Below are 22,172 nucleotides of genomic sequence, written 5' to 3'. Positions count from 1 at the left end.
AGAACATAAATAAGATACAAGTTAACTAAGGAAAGGAAAGGAAATGAAAAGCATAAACAAGATATTAATGAAAGCAAAACTTAAGAATTACAAAAAAAATATAAAGAGAGAAATAAAGAGCATGAACTTGATCTGAACAACCAAGCCCCTAAATACATGGCAAATGCCTCCTTTTATAGGCCAACATTCGGAATTATTGATTTGATGACTAATTGTTGAGTGGGTGGCCAACTTTTGACTTGGTGAAAATCCTTATCTTCTTGTCTTAATAAAACAAAACTTCTAGCATCAGAACTAGGTCCAGATGTCCAAACTAAAGTTCTAGGAAATTCTCTTAGCTTTCCAGGAAAAAAAAAGATGAGGTCATTTGGTGTAAACCCCTGTAAATAAAAATAAATAATAAGAACAATAATAATAAAAAGAAATAATAAAAAAACAACACATAGGATCGAAGTAATGACATTTCGATGAGTAATGGATATTCGGTATGAAAGAAATGAATACATGGTAGGAATGACAATAAATGTGTCATGTGAGAGAGAGAATGATCTCCATAAACAAATTTAAAGATATTGTTGAAGTCGAAAAGAGAGTCATGATTTTTAGTTTAAAACTTGTAACGTTGGCGAAACCAGTGATGAGGTTTCAATGGATGAAAGAATAAGAAAAAAAAAATAAATAATAATAGAAGATATGTAAACCCCGGTCAAAACACGTATTTTGACAAATTAATGATAAATGTGGTAATATTGAATTTATTGATTATAAATTAAGGGGAAATGTCATGAGGATCTAAGTAAATAAATTAATGCATGAAATTCAGATTTTTGTGTAAAAGACACTAATTGTCTAGTTTTACGATATCGATGATATATCTCAATCCGACCGTTGGATCGGGTTGCAATTTTGTAAGGAATCTCCAGACATATTGTTTTATATTAGGTTCAAATTTCGTGTCAATCGGAGTTGGAAAAGATTTACGAAGAGTACTGAAAATCGGGTAAATGAAAGAAGATGACACAAGGGGCATTTTTGTAATTTTATCAAAACAAATACTCTCCTCTCCTCTCTTTAAAAACAGAACACGTCCTCTGCAAATGAAAAAGGAAATAGGAGGGAGACCATTTGTTTTGTCCCATTTTCTTCATTTTCTCTTCATCTCTTCAAGCTAAATCAAAAGGGAGTGTTCTTAGGAGGATCCTATGCAAGAAAACAAATTAAATAACAACTTAGAGAGTTATAGAGCTTGAGAGAAACAAAGAGAAGAAGCTGGAAATTGGAAGAGGAGGACATGATTTTTGTAAAGTTTTGCAAGAATTCATTGAAATAAGTTAAAGTAGCAAAGGTAAGCAATATACCTTTTAGTAATTTCGTTTTTCTCTCTTGTTCTTGCATGAGGAGAAGAAAACCCCCAAGTTTAAAATTCTAGGGTTCATATAAATATTTTGGGGGAGTAATTGTTCATGTGAATTTCGAGATTTATTGCATGATAATGGCTTGATTTGCTGAAAAATAGAAAGAATCAATTGATTTGAAACTATGGGTTTTGGGATTGCAACAGGGCAGGCACTTCGGCAGCCATAGTTTGACTTTCCACCGTTGGATTAAATTGATTTTTGGATATGTTATTATGCTCAATGTCACCTACATTATGACCGGAGGGATTGTAAATATCAGACTGCGTTTGAGGGCTGTCACCGGAGGAACATTTCTGGAAAATCACACTTCAAGACAGCCTTGTTCGTCAGCTGTTATATCATCATTTCACCGTTGGATTGGTCTGGATTTTGGATATGTTGTTCATCCAGATGTTATATAAATTCTGAACGGTTTAGATCGGAAAAGAACACTCCTACCAGAAATTGTACTTCCTGAACAGCAGGTCTCCAAATTTCAGACTTTGTTTGAGGGCTGTCACCGGAGGAACATTTCTGGAAAATCACCCTTCAAGACAGCCTTGTTCGTCAGCCGTTATGTACTTCCTGAACAGCAGGTCTCCAAATTTCAGGAGAAGCATTCACTCGACTTCTCAGGAGCTCGTATAGTAGGAGCTTTGCAGGAGGGGCACAACAACAACAAGGAAGAGCGAGTTGAGCTTCTGCAGCTGGTAGGTGTTCTATACCTACACTTTTTACGTAGCGTTAATTTACGAACTTATTAAATTCTTGGTCTTTGCATCTATGGATGAAACCACAAAGAGAAAGGATAGAGTGAAATAAACGAGAAATTAAAAATGGATTTGAGTACTTGACTGGGTTAAGAATATGAATTACACTAATAGACTTCGTTGATGATCATTCCTCGAACTTGATTAGCCAGTCTCGAATGCGGAGGCTAATGATGTTAGTAAGGTTTACTAACATCGGGCTTAAATGTTGACAAATGGTTGATTAGCTTCCGCTAATGGCATCCGAATGGATGACCGGGATGAAGGACTGATTAGCTTCGGCTAATGGCATCCGAATGGATGGCCGGGACAACGAATGATTAGCTTCGGCTAATGGCATCTAGATGGATGGTCGGGACAAATGAATGATTAGCTTTGGCTAATGGCATCCGAAGTGGATGACCGGGGTGAGTGAAAGGTTAATGATATTGACCGGTGCTGTCAATATCTGCAATCACATGAAACTTGATTAGCCGGTCCCGAATGCGGAGGCTAATGATGTTAGTAAGGTTTACTAACATCAGCATAATCATCACTGAAAACGAGGGATACTGAACTTGATTAACTATTCGGGTGAGAATAGTTAATGATATTGACCGATGCTGTCAATATCGGCAATCACACGAAACTTGATTAGCCGGTCCCGAATGCGGAGGCTAATGATGTTAGTAAGGTTTACTAACATCGGCATAATCATCCCTGAAAACGAGGGATACTGAACTTGATTAACTATTCGGGTGAGAATAGTTAATGATACTGACCGATGCTGTCAATATCGGCAATCACACGAAACTTGATTAACCGGTCCCGAATGCGGAGGCTAATGATGTTAGTAAGGTTTACTAATATCAACATAATCATCCCTGAAAACGAGGGATACCGAACTTGATTAACTATTCGGGTGAGAATAGTTAATGATATTGACCGGTGCTGTCCATATCGGTAATTACACGAAACTTGACTAGTTATTCCTGAAGTGAAAGCTAATGATGTCAAGAATCTTGACATCAACATTTCCGGAAATATTCCAAGATATTATGGAAAGAAAAATCTGATTGGCTATTTCATGTTAGAAATAGTCGATAACATCAATCAATGGTATTAATTTTGACATTTATAATGAACTTGATTAGCCGATCCTAATATGAGAGACTAATAACACTAATGAAAATTTATTAGTATCAGCATTCCCTTCCAAGTTTTAGGGGAGAGGTAATAATTAAAAATATTAATGAAATGGGGATTGACATCTTGATAGGATTATTCATTCGGCCTTGAAGAGGCGGATATTGATTGGAAATTATGGAATAAGATGGGCGGAGGAACTAGTTACCCGGTGATGGGCTAGCGGCATTAGTTTTGTTTTCTAATGACCGGAATATACAACTTGAATTAAACTTACTCGTGTGGTGTTAATAGTGTCAGGATGACTGACTTGTCAGATTATAAATGGAATGTTGGATGATACCTAATTGTTAAACAAAAATGGTAATTTGTGTTTATATCATGGATTATGGGAGAGAGAAAAAAAAAAGAGAAACTGATGAGGATCTAATTCTTGTGAAGGATGGAGGCAAATATCGTATCGCTTGGGACGTGAGAGCAGAAGTTCATTAACCATGGTAGGTGTTATACACTCAAGGAATGCAATGCTATATATATATATGATGTATTTTGAATTAATTAAGGAATTGTAATTGATATAATTTGAGAATCATGTCCTGCGCACGGGAAGGATGTCAAAGAAATTATGACCAATAATGTAAATATATTGTATTAAGGTTTCATGTTGTTACTGGCATGATAAGAATTTAGTGATAATTATAATAGTGTAATAAAATGTCAATAATAGTCATATTATTCGAAGATGGATCAGATGTGAATATTGTGAAAATGATGGCAGGTTCCATGATAATGAGAGATTTTACTGAAAATCTAAAGAAACATTGGAATGTGTTGAAATGGGCACAAGAAACATGTAAGTGCAATATATTTATAAACTATAATTGGACCGAAATCATGATGAGTTTGACAACTTATATGGAAAAGCCATAATGGGTATAATAGATGTTGGGATTGAAATTAATATAAAGAGATAGAGTAAGAGGGAGAGAAATCACATGGTAAATATTATAATGAATTAAATGCACTCATGAGGTGAAACAAGACACAATGAAAATGTTGAATGATTATAGGAAGGATGGATAGAGACGTAATAATGGAAGGATAAATGAGAATTTCAAGGAACTATGATTGCATATCGTTGAATATATGTTTACTTTGTGCATGTATTGTGTGATTTTCCTTTTATGCTATATTTATTATATACATTATGAAATTGCAGGTCCTTCAAATTCACGCCAGGAGTAGCGTTTCAGGTCCTCTAGTTTCCTTTTGCATGATTGAATAAGAAGATGAACATTAATGTAGTTTGTCATTTAGGAACTAAATGACTTAATATGTAATAGTACTCTTTTTACATTAAGTGTCGGGACATAAAAATGTATTATTCTGTATTTGTAATCTTAGTTTGTTTACTTGCAATTATTATGAATTACGTGTGTTAATGGGAAAGAAATGAGCATGCGACATGTGAGGCATGTACCGTGAATGATGTGTTGTTGAGGTTCTACATGATTATGATGTGATTGAGAAATAAGTATAATTGTACAGGATGATTGTCGATAACTTGGGACTCCAGATATAAAGGAAACTCTGCCAAAATTTCAGTAGAAATTTCGGCAAGTCTTAGATAAGTTCGGTGGATAAAAAAAAAAAAACCCATTTTTTTTTAAAGTTAATGCTCAAAGTTCTTTTATGAATGTACGAAATTACAGGGCGTTACATTTGAACTTCTAGAACTCAAGATATGGGCTGAACACTGAACAATGTCTGGGCTGCAGAACAGATTCGGACTTCTCCGTTGTTGCTATAATTTGGACTTGAAAACGGCCTTCTTAGATCTTGATGTCCAAATGAAAGTTGTAGGCCTATGTCTTACTGAATTTGTGTAAACATTTGAGGTCATTTGGACATTTAGAACTCGAGATATGACCCAATTACCGAACAGCGTTCCAGTTTGGACTGCACCAACATCTCTTTTCCAAGTTTCACCCTCTCTTTATCTTCACAAATTTCAGTAGTTGAATTCATCAATCAATACTTTGATTTATGTGATAGACCTGCATTTAAGATGAACATTTACCATATATTAGGGTATTTTATAGTATTAGAGTTGTTATTATAAAACATGCTTTAGTTAAGGAGTTATTGATACTTTAAGTGCAAAATGATGATATAAAACCTTGATAAGTATGCACTTTTAAGTACTAATCATTCAGCTTTCAACAAGCATTGATCATGACATCATTGTTCCAACAATTAGTATTAAAGTATAATTTATAATGGTGTTTGATCTTTGTTAAAAAATAAAAGTGATCCAAAGTTATGATTATACTTTAATTCTTGAAAAAAGTTGTGAATTGGATTTTGTTTTAACTCTATGGTCCTTAAGTTTCAAGGTAAAATTACTTTATTAAAATTGTATAAATATCTCATATCACAAGGGAAGCAATTCACTCAACAGTATCGTAACTTCACACACAACCAAGGTTGTTAAAATCGCGATTCAAGTCGTAAAATCATACGTTTTTACGAGTTAATATAGACTTTACGTGCTAAATCGTTTATAAAACTCGAAAATGAACAAAATCAGGTCTTGAATAGTTAAAATCGTTAAAATCGGGTGAAATCGCATAAAATCGCGATTTCATACCCGATTGTACGAGTTTGCCAGCAGGATATAAAATTTCACCGTTTCGTCCACGTGTCACCCGCCTGTTGGATGGCACAGATCAAAGGCAATTGAATTCACGCCTTCACGGGCAAACCTTGCTCTAGTCTTCTCGCGCTCAGTCTTCTACTCTTCTCTTGAAAATCCCAAATTGAAAATCCCAAATTAACATCCCGAATCAGTCTCCTCTTGCAGCTTGCTCTCAGCCAACAATCAACCACCGTCACAGCCCTCATTCATCAGTCGTCCCTCATCTGCATTATTTTTCAGTCTCAGTCTCACTGTCTCAGTTCTTTCCACCGGCCATTGTGAGAATCACAGCCCACAGTCCACGCTCCACACAACAACAACAGTCAACGACGTCTCTCCATTCTTCACGAGGTAAGTTACACTGTCCGTTTATCTTGTTTCTCTAGTCTTCAAGTGGGTTTATTTTTTGTCCCTGTCCGTTTATTAGTCTGAATCTGATCACTGATGTTAATGTTAGTTTGATTGAGAACTGCTCACTGCTCACGGCGTCTCTCAGCCTCGGTGCTCACTGCTCACAGCGTCTCTCAACCTTGGTGCTCACTGCTCAGAACAGAGGTAAACTAATTGGCACTGCAATGGGTTGCATTATTTCACCTTGTGTCTTTTGGCTGTTTTTCAAGGCCTTCAAGGATCTTGGGATTCCTGGAAGTCAATACCCTGCTCCTAATGCTACTGTATTTCGAAACATGGCTATATTGGGGGTAGACGGATTCTCGTATCTACCAAAGAATTGCCTCTATCTTTGCTATGGGTTCTTCAGTGCCGCTATTCTGATAAATTTAATGAAGGATGCATTGGGTAAGAAATGGGCTAGGTTCATTCCTAATCCAATGGCGATGGCTACACCTTTCTATATTGGCTCATACTTTGCCATCGACATTGTGTGGGAAGCTTGATTCTATTTATCTGGGAAAAGATTGACAAGGCAAAGGCAGATGCTTTTGGGCCAGCAGTGGCTTCTGGTTTGATTTGCGGGGATGGGATATGGACTTTGCCTAGTGCGATACTTGCTCTAGTAGGAGTAAAACCTCCCATTTGCATGAAGTTTTTGTCAAGGGGAACAAATGCTAAGGTCGATGCGTTCTTAGGGTCATAAAGTCGAAGTTGAGATCAACTTGAATAGAAACTGTGAAGTAAAGCTGAATTGCTTCCTAGACTAAGGTTATGAAGTTTACATGTGAAGTTCGACTCAAAAATGCTATTTCGTGGAGCCAACCACTATTTTCGCTATAATCTTTTCTGGAGAAGAAAATCAAATGTCCATTTACTTGTATATGTTTGTAGTTTTTTTCTAGTCTAGTTTGAAGAAGATTGTAGAACAGATGCATCATGCAATGTGAAAGGTGAAAATTACAGTACCCTTTGTGAGCTGTTATGATCAGTTGCTATATTTGGTATCAGGTTTGCTCATTTTGCTAGCTATGATCATATAAGGTGGTCCAATTAATGTGGCATTGGAATGGCTTTCTGGAACTGCTGTGTTATTATCAGTCACACAATAAAACCATGCCAGACTTCGTCATCCAACACGAGAGAAAAAAAAGATGGAAAAAATATCAGATGCGTCGAGGAAGATGATAAAAGCTTCAGCGAATATGAGACTTGTAACAAATATTTTACCTAGGTTTTTCCTAAGAATATGAAAAGAAGCTGAAAAATAGACAAGCATTCCCGTAGTGATCTTAATGGCATCTAAGCCCAGAGTGAGTGAAGTACATAAAGAGGGTATCATTCGTTCTTCCCCGTGCAAATATATTCATAGTTAATTATCATAGAATCCTCAACTCTCCATCTTGCTGTTGTTATGATTTGTTTATAACTCATCTTCAATCTCATGCTCTGTAAGGCAAGATCCTGCATTGTTTTTTATTTAAAGCATTATTTTTAAGGTGCTTGAAGTATGTATGAATTTTTATTTGAAGCATGAATTTTTTTTTAATGTATTTTAAAATTCCTTAAGATTTTTTTACGATTTTACGATTCGATTTTGTGAGCGGCTTTCCGTGCCGTGTTAAAATCGTGATTTTAACAACCTTGCACACAATCATTCACTCAATTTGAAAAATCGACTTCATCTACTCACCACAACTAAACTTGACTCCTCTTCACTGACAATAAAATTTCATAACAGCTGCTATAGAACCTATTAGTTGATCTAGAGGTTCTAGATGGTGTTTAAAAATGTAATAGTAATTATTTTTCATATTTACACGAGCCTAGAAGTTGTTGTTCAAGATTGTTCTTTGTTTTTCTAGTTATTTTTATATTCTTTTTTTGGTTAGGTTTTAAAATTTTAATTTGACTATATAACTATGACATAATAATAGCATCTATTTAAACAGCTTGTAAGTGATTTTATATCAAAACAGAGTGGTGTCGTATCTTTAGCACTTGAAAAGCCCAGAAATGCCTCTCTCGAAGAAATGGTCATAAGAGATGCAAGAACTAACTGATGAATCAAAGTCCTCTTCTCTGTTACCTGATTCTGCTGATACAATTATCTTAACCATTTAAAAGAATTTGGATGAATTTGCAGCGTCTAATTACCTGAGTTCAGCAACTTCTGTTCAATATCCTATAATGTCCCTGGCTGATGTAATAAAAATCCAATGGCCAAAGCCACAAAATAACTACGGAGTGTGGTCTCCTTTTGATGGGGATCATGGAGTAAGCTCACCTCCCTTGGTCTTGGAGCAAGCTCACCTCTCTCTTCAAAAATCTTGGCAATGCAAAGGCAGCTGAGAGAACCTGTCCAGAAAGCATCACAGACAATATTCAGCTCTGCGAGTTTTAACTCGACAGTTCAATTTCTCCCTGGGAGTCCCAGTCGAGAAATTAGTATTAAAGATGAGAAAATCCGTGAAATGCAGTTACCATCAATGTAATAAAGATTCCAAGACAGAATCATTATGTTTACATGATGCAACATAAGAAAATAAAAATATGGGGTTTTTGCAGATCCCAAATTGGCCATGAGAAATCAACTCTTGCAGGCACTGCTTATCTCTCATCCAGCTACAGCAAAAAGCTGTGCTCATGTCTACGTTTTTAACCATCCTTCCAAAGGAAAAAGACCACAGTAGGGAAATGAAACCATGAGCAGATAAAGTTGAACTTTGACCAAGCAAGAAGCATTTCTACCTAATGAACCAATGAACATTAGAGATATGAAGACAATTAGTCCAGATTGGAGCAATTCAACAGTGCACAAAATTCAAGACATTGTTCATCAGCAACCATCACATTCACCTAATGAACCTATGAGCATTAGAGATATGAAGAAGCGAGGAGATGACATGCACTTGAATTTCAAACTTTAAAACGGAGCTATTACCATCAGAATTATAGTACTTGAGATCTCTTTTATGCTTGGTAGCTCCTTCTAACTTCTCGATAGGATTGACAGGAGATCAAGAAATCAACAGGTGGGCCTTCTGTTCATGTTCATGAAGTTGAGATTATTCAGAATTGAGCATAAACAACAAAAGGTTTTAATTGCAGAACTATACTTCAAGCGGGCATGATTGAAGTATCCACTGGTCCCACAATTTTTAGGAAAATATTTCTGAGACGAAAAGAGCAAGAACAAGTATGAAAAGAAATAGAGCTCATCATTACCTTGGAGACGTTGGAACACTTGCCCAGGCATAACGAACAGAACCCTTGAATGTTTCACAGCATTTAGAGATCATATCCTGAATAAGATATGTATGAAGCCACATACTTTCTGCCATGTTACATAGCACACCACCAGGCCTTAATGATCTAGCTATTGACTCGAAAAGTGGCTTCTCTACAAGCTCTTGATCAGCAGGACCTTAACCAGGAAGAGAAATCTCATGAGCAGCATTCCTAAATGCTACAAGGTTTAATTGCGTGTTTTGCATTACGTTTCAAAAGCATTTTAAAAATTTTTGATTTTTTTTGTTTTGAATTAGTATATTTTTTATGTTTTTTATATTATTTTAATGTGCTAATTTTAAAAAATAATTTTTAAAAAATAAAAAATATTATTATCAAACTTTTTAAAAAAAAAAAATATTTTAAAAAATAACAATAACCACACTCATAAACACGCTCTAACACTACCTAAGTTTACACGAAAAACACAGAAACCAAGTTTTTAAATACTTCAGTTCTGACCTGTAAAGGGCAGATCAGGAAACTCTAGAACCAAAAAATTATTTCTCAAACTCAAGGGGCAGTTTGTAGCAAAAATTTTCAATCAAATCAAACCAACACTTATGTTGAGAATATATATCCTCCAAATATAAATAACATGATTCTGGTTACAAAAAGTTCATTCATTTGCACAGTTCCGTGGTTCCAAAACATGATTCTACCTCAGTTTTAAGTTTAACGGGTTTCATTACCATACTATTTTTATATGATTTTGATAATTACATGAAGTACCTAATAACCTAACCTCGCAATCGCTATAATGGGTTTAAATGTAATATTATTAAGAGTGTTTTTGACAATAATAATAAAAATAAATTTTAAATCATAACTAAATAGCTTCTAATAAAAATGAATAAAAAAATATATTTAATAAAAAATGAACTCAAAATATTTATTTTTGATAAAATAATTGAAGGTAGTAACAGTTAGAAAAAAATGAGTCAAAGTTTTCTAAACTAAAAATTTGAGTCTTGTAACTATCTTTTTTATTCAAGTCAAAAATTTATTTGAATCAAATATATTTATAATTTTTTTATTCAAGATTTAAATAAACAATTTAAATTAATTTATAGAAGTTATATCAAATATCATTCAAATTATCTTGTATCAATGGATTAATATAATAGTTAATAAAATGTAGATTCAAAACTCATACTTGTGTTAAGTAAAATCTTATAAATACTTTAATTTCAATGTGATTAGTGTGTGTGGTAATATAGTGCAAGATGTTTTTTAAAACTATTTTTAATTAAAAATTTATTAAAATAATATTTTTTTATTTTTAATATCTGCACATTAAAATAATTAAAAAATACATAAAAATCATCAATTTAATACTTTAACAAGTGAAAACTAAGTTAAAAAATAAAAACTAGAAACTAAAACCAATCCAAGAATATCATCAAACATTAAAATAAAAAAAAAATGATATTTGTGATCCAATATGCACCATATAAAGTGATTCAAAGAAATCATTGCTTTTACTTTCTATTTGCTTGTGATTGTGGTAAATGTGGATCATACAAATACTATAGATTTTTGTTTAGAAAATATAGTATAGATAATGTTTCAAAATATTTTTTATTTAAAAATATTTTTTATTTTTTAAAATTTATTTTTAATATCAATATATTAAAATAATTTTAAATAAAAATAATAAATTTAAAACAAACAGACTTTTAACTGCAATCCCTGGCTTTCCTTGTCAGATTATGTCTTTTCTTAAAAAAGTAGCTTGTTGCCTAAAGAGAAACGATTTGTACAGTAGCTGTTGCTGTCCTACGTAGAGTTTCTTTGATCGAGTAAGGCTGCTTTTACCTTGAGCTTCCATTTTCATTTTCTTGGCTCTGTTTTTTCTCAGCTTCACATTAGGAATGGTCCCAATGTGAATGATGTGATTGGATGTCACGTTCATTTGATGTTTGAGGCCAATGGCGTCGCGCTAGACAAATAGAAAGTTAGAATTTTTTTTTATTATTATTCCTAAAAATGTGTTTGTTTTATGTTTAAATATTTAAAAAAAATAATACATTTTTTTATTAAGATTATATTTTTATAAATTTAAATTTTTTTGATGAGCTGATATTAAAAATAAATTTTAAAAATAAAAAAAATTATTTTGATATATTTTTAAATAAAAAATACTTTGAAAAACAACTACTACCATAATTTCAAATATTATTTAAAAAATTACACTTTTAAATTATAAAAACACCCTAAAGATAAATTATGAATAAATTTGTAAAAGGATTAATTTTAAAAGTGATCTCAACATCAATTATAAAACTACTTGCTATTTAACCTACTGTGGGTTGTAAATGTTTTTCCATAAAACAATACTAGTATACAAGCTATTTTCAAATTTTTTTTTTACATAAAAAAAAATTAAAAGTTAAAATAAAAAAGGTTTATGCAAATACCTAATTAAATAGATCAATAATCATCAATATAAATTAAAAAAAAAAATATCAACAATAACTAAAAGAGAAATTTGTGAAATTAAGAGATGAATGTATATCAAAATATTTAATAACATAAAATAAAATATTTATCTGGTTGTGTTTACTGAATTTGTTTATTTAAATAAATAAATAATAATAAAAATAAAAACACATATAAAATTGATTGAATAAACTCATGTCCTAAAAAATATTATGCTAGGCCGAACATACAAGAAATATTTTTTAAAAATAAATATTTTTTATTTTGAAAAATAAAGCTCATTTGTATAAAACAAAACAAAATGAATTAAAATAATATCTTTAAAAATAAAATACAAACAATTTTATTTTTTTTGAAAAAAAACTTCTATTCAAAAAACGCATGAAAACTTGTGACTCAAGTAATAAGACCAGTGTAAACTTATAGAAAATAAATTTAAGATAATCACAAAATTAATCTTTTTTTTTTTAGAATGACAAGATGTTTAGCGACATTAACTTTTTTAAACATGTAACCCAGGTCATTAACTAGATCAAAATCACTACAAATGGAAAACAAATAAAGCTCAATCCCGGGCAAATCATATATCGATAATGAAACTATAAAAAAAATCAATTACACAAAAGAATCTAAAAACATTATAATTAAGAGAATGAGGGTGAAGATTAAAAAAAAAATAGAGCACAAACAAAAACTTTCAATTAGAAGGTTAAATTGAAATGAAAAACAACTTTAACAAAATAAAAAATAAATTAAAAGAATGAGGGTCAAATTAAAAAATAAAATAAACAACATAAACTTTGATTGAATGATGAAATTGAAAACCAAAAAAACTTTAACAAAAGGGACAAGGAGAAAAAAAAAACCAAAATGAAAAAAAAATACTAGAAATTATAATTAAAGTGCTAAATTGAAAACAAATTTTTTTTTTCCCTAAAAGGGATAAGAATGAAAATAAAAAATCAAAAGAATCGAAACTTAAATTGAAATAACAAAAACAAAGAGGAAAATCATATGCATTTCCTAGCAGGAGAGAGAAAAGAAGTAGAAAAAAATGACCACCTGTTACAAATCGATATCATATGCTATCATGCATTACACCCTGAGGAAGAAAATGTTGTGATGTTTCCAATAACACAATGACAGTGCATTTTTGGCAGCAGGATAACATTTCACGTGCCACCTAAAAAGCACTGATGCCACCCATACACTTGTATATCGTAAGCATAACTCAGCGGTTTTCTAAAATATATATACAAAAAAAAAAAATTCAAAATAAAATATACCAAAATACCCCTTATTACTTTGGGAATTACAAATAAACCCGTGTGAAAGAATAAAAACATCTCTAAATACAAAAGATTATTTTTTGTCTTTTCTAAGAGCAAACACATATTTCTAATGTATTATATAAGGGCAGATAAAAAAAAAAAGCTCTTGCTCAACAACTCAACTGGTTTTTTTTTTTTTTTTTTTTTTTTTTTTTTTTTATCTTAGAGGTAAATATTTTTACTATTTTTACACATAGATTTGTTTTAATAAAAGCAAAGGCACAAAATAACAAAAGAACATATTATTGCCATATATAGTATTTTGTAACATGATACAAAGTAAAAACATTATCTCTTTGAAATTTTAGTGCATGATATTTTTTTAAAAGTAATTTTTACTTGAAAATAAATTACATCAAAATCATATAATATTTTGATATGTTAGCCAATTTAATGTTTTTTTAATTTTATTTTATTTTTAATATCAATACATCAAAATCATAAAAAAAAATACTAAAAACAATTAATTTAATATTTTCCAAAAAAATATATTTTTAAAAAGCATACTAATAACATGGATTGCATTTCCTTCAACTCTACAAGGCCTTTGCTTAATTTTGGTATAAAATAATGCTGAAATACAAAAACAAACAGGTTAATATAATTAAAAAAAACCTATAATTAAATCATAATTATTATATCTAATTTAGCATCTAATTTGATTTAATTTTTTTATAATTATTGTGAATTCTAAAATAATATTATTTTAATTTTTTTAAATGAAATAATATTATTTTAAATAAATAAAATTCTTGAAATAAATCGGGTTGTATCTCAGCTAAGCAAGGTTGTCAATTTCAAAACACTCTAAAACTAAAACATTTCATTTCAATTAAAAATATAAAATATCTATCAAAACAAAATTCACAACCTTACAGCTAAGTCATACAAGTTTGATCACATTAAATATATTCAAGATCTATATATCTTTAAATCACTAAAACTCAGCCTGAACGAAAACTCCAAACCCTTAAATTACCAAGTTAATCATTCAGATATACTAATTATTGTTTGGTAGATTGATTAGACCGCATTTTAATCGAATAAACTAAATCAAACAAATTTGATCAAATTAAATATATTCTAGAAGATCCATCTTCAAATTCGGCCTGAACGAAAACTCCAAACCCATAAATTACCAAGTTAATTCGGTTCTAACTTTACCTTCTGTTGTACTAAATTGCCGTTTGGTAGAGCGATAATTATACTGCTTTCGAAAACACTTTCAACTTGAAGCAGAAAGTTTATGATCCATCTAGATCTAGTTATAGTATTTCAAAGTCAATTACAAGGAAAAAAAACATAAATATAAACAGGTACCATACTGTACGCATACGTATGTTAATTAAATACTATATATTAACAGGAAAAACTGCTGCGCTTCTTTAGCTCAACAACGATCACAGTGATGTTATCATTACTACCCCGAGCCATTGCAAGCTCTGTTAGCACTGCCGCTGCCTCAGCTGCGCGACAACTCTCGCTCACGACTCCCTCCCGGGACTTCCTCCTCATCCGGCCACTTAGACACCTCTTTGTGACCAGGCATGCGAATTCGTTGCCGATGACATCCCATAGGCCATCGCTGGCTAGGATGAGGAATTCATCATCTTCTGTTCGTTCAATCACGGTGACATCTGGTTTGGATGATACAAATGGTTTGAGATACTCATCGCCTGCATCAGGATATTAAAGCCCCGTGAGGAAGGATTTATAGCAATAATCATAATAATAAAATCTACGGAGAACAGAATCAATTTAATAAGCTTTAGACATACCTATGGATCTAGAAGTGGCAAGAACTCCAAGAACACGGTGTCCATTCCAGTTTATAACCCTTCCACCTGCTGCCTCAACCCTCTCCAACTCATCAGGTCTGTCGGGCTTTGCAAAAAAAAAGGTGTCAACAGATTGCTCTATTATTGTTCATTAATTCTTGTATATTTATATTTTTACAGTAGCAGTGTAATGTGCAGATTCTGATTTCATTTTCTTTTTGAAATTTAATATAGGACCTTGAGTTAAGATGATAAGGTGACCATCCGACTTGATTATCATAATATTCTATTATTATCAAATGATTTTTACTAACCAAACAACACACAGCACCCTAAAAAAAAATTATTGATCATTACCTTATGATCAACAGACAATGGCGCAGCAACCCCACTAGTACAAATCACAGCTCTGGAGTCCCCACAATTAGCCACCACAACCTCGTCCTTCCCAACCACCGCAACAACCGCCGTGGACCCAATCATCTTATTCTTCACTACCTCCTCATCCATCCTCCTAAAACAATCTTCCATCAACTCCTCCCACTCCACACCACTAACCCCTTTCTTTCCGAGCTTTCTCTCCATTATCTCCTCCACAATAACTCCATGCAACCTCTCTTTACAAGCCTCCGCCACAAGAGCCCCACCATGTCCATCATAAACACCAAAAAAATCATACTTCTTTTCACCTCCATTAAAACTCAAAAACCCCAACTCCACCTTCATTGTATCCTCCATTTCTTTCCTCCTCCCTATAACCGAAGCTGATCCATTAGACGAAACAAAGTCATCTTCCAAAACAACATCATTTCTCAGCGATGTTAACGACAAAGACTCTTCCTTTGACTCATCACCATCGTTAGCTTTTGCACCAAAGAATTCTTCTATCTTCTTCTCTTCTTTCTTATCTTCACCCCACAAATTACCACCCTTCCTCTCAGTTCCACCATCCCCGCCGGAGATTGTGACATGGGATTTACTATTTTGACACGTGTACCTCATTCGCCGGATTTTTAATCTTCTACTTGATTCATTTCTCGCTGTAAGCTATCTCAAAAAAATCGCCAAGTTGTCGCAACGGACCACAACACGAACAAAAAAGGGAAAAAAAATCAGTCTTTCTAGTGTTACCAAAACAATCCCCACAAAAAGCAAAACTCAAAGTCTTGGTGCCGACTCCTTCGTTTGCATGCATGAAAAAAGAAAGCTTTTTAGCAGTACAGAAAGAAAGGCACTTACACCTAAATATAAACAAATTAGCAATGGTGATTGACTAAGGGTTAGGTCATTGATATTTTTGGTTCACTTGGATACTGCCACATGGGATGTATAAGAGCCGCTGGTGTAGATATTGTACGAGAGACGTGGAGGGTGGAGATTGAATAAGGAGTACGTGGAGGGTGGATATGTGAGTTCGAGATTCGATGCGGTGGAGAGTGGGACCCAAGAGGGTATCGTGTTGTTTAATTAAAGTAGTGAGAGTTTGGGGTTTTGGATGTGTTCGTATCTGACAAGGAATTTAAGACACGTGTCTAATGACGCAGAGTCGCGTGTCCGATGAGCTGCTGCTTTGACTATCAGTGTCGGTTGAAATTTTGTGTTTTATCTTATTGGACGGTTGCTACGTATACGTTAAAATGTGCACGGTGGGTGCGTGTACAATAATCGGAGGCATGTCGTTGGTTGGTAGAAAATTTGGTGGTATTTGAGATGGTTGAAATGATCTTTTTTAAAAAATATTTTGTTTTAAATAATATATTAAAATAATATTTTTTATTTTTAATATTAGTATATTAAAATAATCTAAAAATATAAAAAAAATTGAAGTAAAAAAAATTAAAAAATTAATTTTTTTAAAAAACATTTTTGAAATATAAAAATAAATATATTCAAAGTTTATATTTTTATAATACAATAAAAGTTTACCAATGGTGGTCTAAATGGCTATATACATTGCCCAAAGGGTGAATAACATATTTTATTTTTTATAAGATATGTGTGGTCCACTTTAATTATCATTGATGATTTTTTTTTTATATTATTTAATTTATCTCATCAAAATATTTTTAATAATTTTAAAAAATGTAATCATCAAGGCTTCAATATTACTCCATAATTTTTTTTTCTTTTTAATTTCTCTCTCTAACCTTTTTATTTTAACAATTCTTTAAAATGTCAACTTTTTAAAAGCCTATATTCTCTTTTATAAAATGGAGTTATTTTTCAAAATCTTTTTGAAGCAGTGCTATTTTTTTTATATTTTTTGTAAACTATACATTTCACATATTTTTAATCTATTAAATTTATTTAAATAAATGATATTAGAAAAATTATAAATAACTAGTAAAAAACACACACATGTATGTATTTATGTTTGAGATATTTTTTATAGTGTTAGCTTCTAATTGGAGGCAATTTTCGAAGGATAAATTTTCTACGATACCCTTCGGAAACGTCAAAGGTATTGGTCAAGTAGAACTTATGTATTTTTTTTCTAAAATAGTTTATTGTATAAAAGGGATATTAAAAGGAAGTGATTTTAGGATCATGCAAATGTTATAAAAATAATCAATTAAATTATATTTTGATTCGATTATTTATACAATGACATGAAAATACACGCAGAAATTGATGTCTATAGTTCTTAATTTGAGCTCATCCCTTTTAGTTTTATTTTTATTTATCTTTTCACATAGGTCGAGATAAAACGTATCGATTATCCCCCTTAATTTTTTCTAACCTTTCCCTTTGTTCCTTGTATATATATATATATATATAGATTCAGATGAAAATACATCAAGTTCCCACTAATATCTATGGCTTCACTACTGCAGTCCAAATATATTTAGACTGAAAATACAATGAAAAATACAATATTATCAATGAGAATATTGAGGGATGTATAGTACTGTTATTAAACCTTCTTCTAACTTTGTTACTCATTAAAATGGTCATGTTTTTTTATTTCTTCATAAGCTCTGCTTATCTATCCAAGAAGATTAGCAGTTGAGGAATTTTTATCAAGAACATAACTAGTAAATTTACAAATTCCAGGCCAGTCAACAAATGGAAAATGGAGTCTCCTTGTAGCTTTCTTGAATGAACAAACGTATACTACATTGAGTTGTCAATAACTTTATATCAAACAATGTGATTACATTTACCAGTAATCATTGCAGGAGCAGGTTCCATCCTTAAAATGATGAAATCTATTGGCATCCCTTAACACTATTTCTTTCCTTCTGACAATGGAGAAGTATTTGAATGCTGTGTGACAATCTCCACAGACGCGAAGATTTTTGAACACCCTTATAGGTCTTGATGTGGATGTGCTTATAAAACCATACGCAACAGCAATTTTCTCACTGTGCTGGAACAGGTATTGCTCCTTCTGTTCTTCTTCCACATCATGAAGAACAAAATCCGTGCTGGGAATATAGCCTAATTCCTTTATTTTTAAAGCCAATTGATCTAGTTCGTCATAAATCTCTTGTGCTTGTGGGTGTGAAGTATCCCCAACATAGAACTTGTGCACCTTGTTTTCCACTTCTATCCAGCTACAACCAGCTTCTTTAGTCAAATTTCTCTCCTTCATTTTCTTTCTGATTTCAGCCACCTCTCCCCACTGACCAGCTGAAGCATGCAAGTTTGAAAGCAGGATGTATGCTGCCGGATCATTTGGATCCTGCTCAAGAATCATCTCCGCAGCATGTTTCCCGAGATCCATGTTGCCATGAACTCGGCATGCTCCAAGAAATGTACGGAGGACCAAGGCATCGGCCTTGAAGGGCATTGAGTTAACAAGCTCCATTGCTTCTTCAAGACGTCCTGATCGACCCAATAAATCCACCACACATGCGTAATGTTCCATTCTCGGAACAATCCCATGTTCTACCTTCATTGACCTGAAGTGTTTCAATCCCTCAGAAATCAAACCCACATGGCTACAAGCTGATAAAACAGCAATATAGGTGACCTCATTTGGGCTCACACCTGCTTCTAGCATTTTATGGAAGGTTTCCAGAGCTCTTGTTGCAAATCCATGTTTTGCAAACCCTGTGATCATTGATGTCCAGGATATAACATTGCCATCTCCCATCTCATTAAAAACTTGGAAAGCAGCTTCTATATTTCCACACCTAGAGTACATGGAGATCAGAGCATTACAGATGTGGAGGTTTGACTTAAAACCTGATTTCAGTATCCGAGCATGGATTTGCTCGCCCTTACCAATTGCTCCAATGCTAGAAGCTCCGCTTAAGAGACTAGCAAACGTGAAAGCATCAACCCCAGTCCCTGTACCCTCAATTTCAGTATACAGTTCAAATGCTTCTTCAGAATTCAAACTCTTGGCATATGCATTAACGATCGTATTATAAGAAACCAAATTCTTCTCAAACAGAACATCAAAGGCTTTCCTAGCATTTTCCATGTTACCACACCGAGAATACATGCTAATAAGAGAATTCCCAACACAATTAATTGACGCAAGCCTCAATTTAACCACAAGTGCATAAACCTGTTCACCAAGCCAAATATCAGAAAGATTTGCACATGCCTTGAGAACGCTAGAAAATGTGAAATGGTTCGGTTTAACTTGTCCCTGAACCATTTCCAAGAAGAGTTCAATTGCTTCCCTATCACACCCTCCACTTTGCACATATCCCGTGATAATTGCAGTCCAAGACATAACATTATGAACTGGCATCCTATCAAACACTTTCCTAGCATCATCAACAGACCCATCCGCCACACACTTTGCATACATATCCACCAAACTACAACCAACACAAACATCCAAATCCAACCCTGACTTCATAACCAAACAATGGAATTGCCTCCCTAGCGACAACAAACCCATTTCAGCACAAGCCGAAACAACCCCACTTAACGTAAACCTATCCGGGACATATCCACTTAGAACCATATCTAAAAACAAACCAACAGCATCTCTTGAAAATCCCAATTGTTGAAACCTAGTTATCATCAAAGTCCAAGTAACCACATTTCTGTCAGGCATTCTATCAAACACCTTATAAGCAGATTCCAAATCACCATTCCCCTTCACAAACATATCAATCAAAGCACAACCCACACATACATCAGACTCAAAATACCCAGTTTTTAACAAAAACCCAAAAATGATTTCCCCAAGCGAAATGTTCTCTTTGTTCGAACATGCCCGAAAAACCCCAGTAAAACAATACTCATTAGGATAAAACCCACATTCAAGCATGTCAAAAAAAGCACTAATAGCCTCAAATTCTTTCTCATTATTAGCATAACAAGAAATCAATGCGCTCCATGACACCAAATCTCTCTTATTTCCCATACTTTCAAAGATTTCATGTGCTTGTTGCCAATCACCACATTTTGAGTAGAGACTGATTAAAGAGTTCAAAATGACCGAGTCAAGCTCGAGTCCCGACTGAGTCAAACGATGATGGACGAGGTGACCCAGTTGGTAATTATGTGACCTGATGCAGGATTTGAGGAGGAGAGAGTAAGTGATGAGGTCTGGGTGGGTCCCTTGTTGGGACATTTGATCAAGGGTCGAGATTGCTTTCTGGAGATGACCCGCATTGAGGTGGTGAAACAGACGGTCCTTGAGGGAGTAGAAGCTGCTGTTTTGGGGTTTGAAGGTTGTTGACGATGGAGGTTTTTGGCGGGAAGGGTGGTTAGTGGGTTTTGGAGAAGGTAGAGGGATTTTGGCGGGAGAGGAAGGTAGAGAGAGGCTTATCATTGTTCGTTATGACAATTTGATGTCTGAAGAGGTCCATGCGTTTGGTTATTATGAAGTAAATTTTCTTTTAATCCCTCATTTTTTAACATTGTTATAAATTAGTCCTTTTAACTTCTGTCAACCATTGTTATTAAATTCAACTCGACAAATCAACCAAATGACCCAACTACTCAGGATATATTCAGGGTTGGTTTCAAATTAAACTATATATTGTTAACCTGGTTGTACTTTGCTGGCATGACAAGTTAATCAATGATTGAGTTAAAATTTGACTTGATACATTTGATTTTTGTAATAAAATATTTTAAAATAAAATTATTTCAAGTTAATTTATTTAACATGTGATTCTCGAGTATTCAGCTAAGCCAATATAACTTCATTGTGGACAAATTTTTTAAATTGAGTTTAATCAATCATGGGTTTGATGCCTTTTTTTTTAGTAATAAATCTATTGATTCTCCTGAGTTTTTATTTATTTATGATAATTAAGAAAATACGTATTAATATAAAAACTAAATCCATTGCGACAATTACACTATAAAAGAAGAGTTCTAACAAAATAAATAAAGAAATAAAAGTAAATATAATCTAGTTGGACTGCATTAGAATGCCCTCTTAACCTCTATACAAATCCATGTCTGGGTAATTGAAATTGGAATTGTTAGTCTCCAACTATAATGTCAAAGCGGTGTAGAACAGTTGAAAATTAATTGACTAGTATGAGAGTTTATCCTGAAATATAATATTATTCTTACCCAACCAGATTCCCTAATTAATACGATAGGCTAGCATAAGGGTTTCCTGTTGTTGAAATTTCCTTTTGAACAAAAACTTTCACCGAAACAAAACTTAATCAAGATCGCATGCATCATTGAAAACCTAACCAATCCACGAAATATTATCTGGAGTTTGAATTTAAGATGAAGGCCACGCCTTTTTATGAATTCCTAAACTTTAATATGAATAAGACTAAACTGAAAAAGGTTTTATATATATAACTTAGGATGTCTGGACTAATTTACGCACACTACGATTAATTTATAGACCAACTGAATACCCTGTAAACCCAATGAGTATGTAAAGCACCTCAAAGGTAATAATTGTGCACAAAAAAAATCAAACCCGGATACAGAGAAAGGAAACAAGTCCCTTTCCCCACCAGACCACAACCTCAAGTGCGACCACAACCTCAAGTGCAACTGAGAAA

At 33.1% G+C, this 22,172-nt stretch overlaps 3 protein-coding genes and 1 long non-coding RNA gene across 7 annotated transcripts; 2 read left to right on the top strand and 2 right to left on the bottom strand.

The window, feature by feature from the left end:
• Positions 1-1,068: 1,068 nt before the first annotated feature.
• On the top strand, positions 1,069-4,721 carry LOC118057266 (uncharacterized). Of its 4 annotated transcripts, none has more exons than XR_004688932.2 (3): positions 1,069-1,345; positions 1,567-2,107; positions 3,734-3,849. It is a non-coding gene; the product is annotated as an uncharacterized lncRNA (long non-coding RNA). The 4 variants fall into 4 exon arrangements; XR_012168086.1 differs by lacking the exon at positions 3,734-3,849 and adding an exon at positions 4,512-4,721 and having other exon boundaries at positions 1,088-1,345; positions 1,562-2,107; XR_012168087.1 differs by having other exon boundaries at positions 1,088-1,345; positions 1,678-2,107; positions 3,734-3,848.
• Positions 4,722-5,868: 1,147 nt separating this feature from the next.
• Positions 5,869-7,184, top strand: LOC118057168 (probable metal-nicotianamine transporter YSL12). The gene is given in 4 exon segments (XM_035069672.2): positions 5,869-5,882; positions 6,231-6,341; positions 6,448-6,866; positions 6,869-7,184. Coding segments are annotated over 4 exon segments (762 nt in total). The 3' UTR covers positions 7,087-7,184.
• Positions 7,185-14,674: 7,490 nt separating this feature from the next.
• On the bottom strand, positions 14,675-16,480 carry LOC118057257 (protein phosphatase 2C 51). The gene is made up of 3 exons (XM_035069774.2): positions 15,580-16,480; positions 15,223-15,328; positions 14,675-15,120 (listed from the first exon to the last, which is right to left on the bottom strand). The coding sequence occupies exons 1-3, from the start codon at positions 16,222-16,224 to the stop codon at positions 14,804-14,806; spliced, it is 1,068 nt and encodes a 355-aa protein (XP_034925665.1). The 5' UTR covers positions 16,225-16,480; the 3' UTR covers positions 14,675-14,803.
• Positions 16,481-18,283: 1,803 nt separating this feature from the next.
• On the bottom strand, positions 18,284-20,994 carry LOC118057297 (pentatricopeptide repeat-containing protein At3g49170, chloroplastic). The gene has a single exon (XM_035069832.2). The coding sequence runs from the start codon at positions 20,963-20,965 to the stop codon at positions 18,383-18,385; it is 2,583 nt and encodes an 860-aa protein (XP_034925723.1). The 5' UTR covers positions 20,966-20,994; the 3' UTR covers positions 18,284-18,382.
• Positions 20,995-22,172: the final 1,178 nt, after the last annotated feature.

Source organism: Populus alba, chromosome 15, assembly GCF_005239225.2.
Source record: "Populus alba chromosome 15, ASM523922v2, whole genome shotgun sequence".
Taxonomy (NCBI): Eukaryota; Viridiplantae; Streptophyta; class Magnoliopsida; order Malpighiales; family Salicaceae; genus Populus; species Populus alba.
Note: the sequence above shows the minus strand (reverse complement) of the source record. Positions and strands in the feature narration are given on the sequence as shown.

What these genes read in the sequence shown, in the direction of transcription:
- LOC118057297 (XM_035069832.2), bottom strand. Translation starts at nt 20,965, where the DNA reads ATGATAAGCCTCTCTCTACCTTCCTCTCCCGCCAAAATCCCTCTACCT.
- LOC118057257 (XM_035069774.2), bottom strand. Translation starts at nt 16,224, where the DNA reads ATGAGGTACACGTGTCAAAATAGTAAATCCCATGTCACAATCTCCGGC. An exon ending in CATTGTCTGTTGATCATAAG is followed by an intron (nt 15,329 to 15,579) that starts GTAATGATCAAT and finishes TTTTTTGCAAAG; the next exon opens with CCCGACAGACCTGATGAGTT. An exon ending in TGCCACTTCTAGATCCATAG is followed by an intron (nt 15,121 to 15,222) that starts GTATGTCTAAAG and finishes ATCCTGATGCAG; the next exon opens with GCGATGAGTATCTCAAACCA.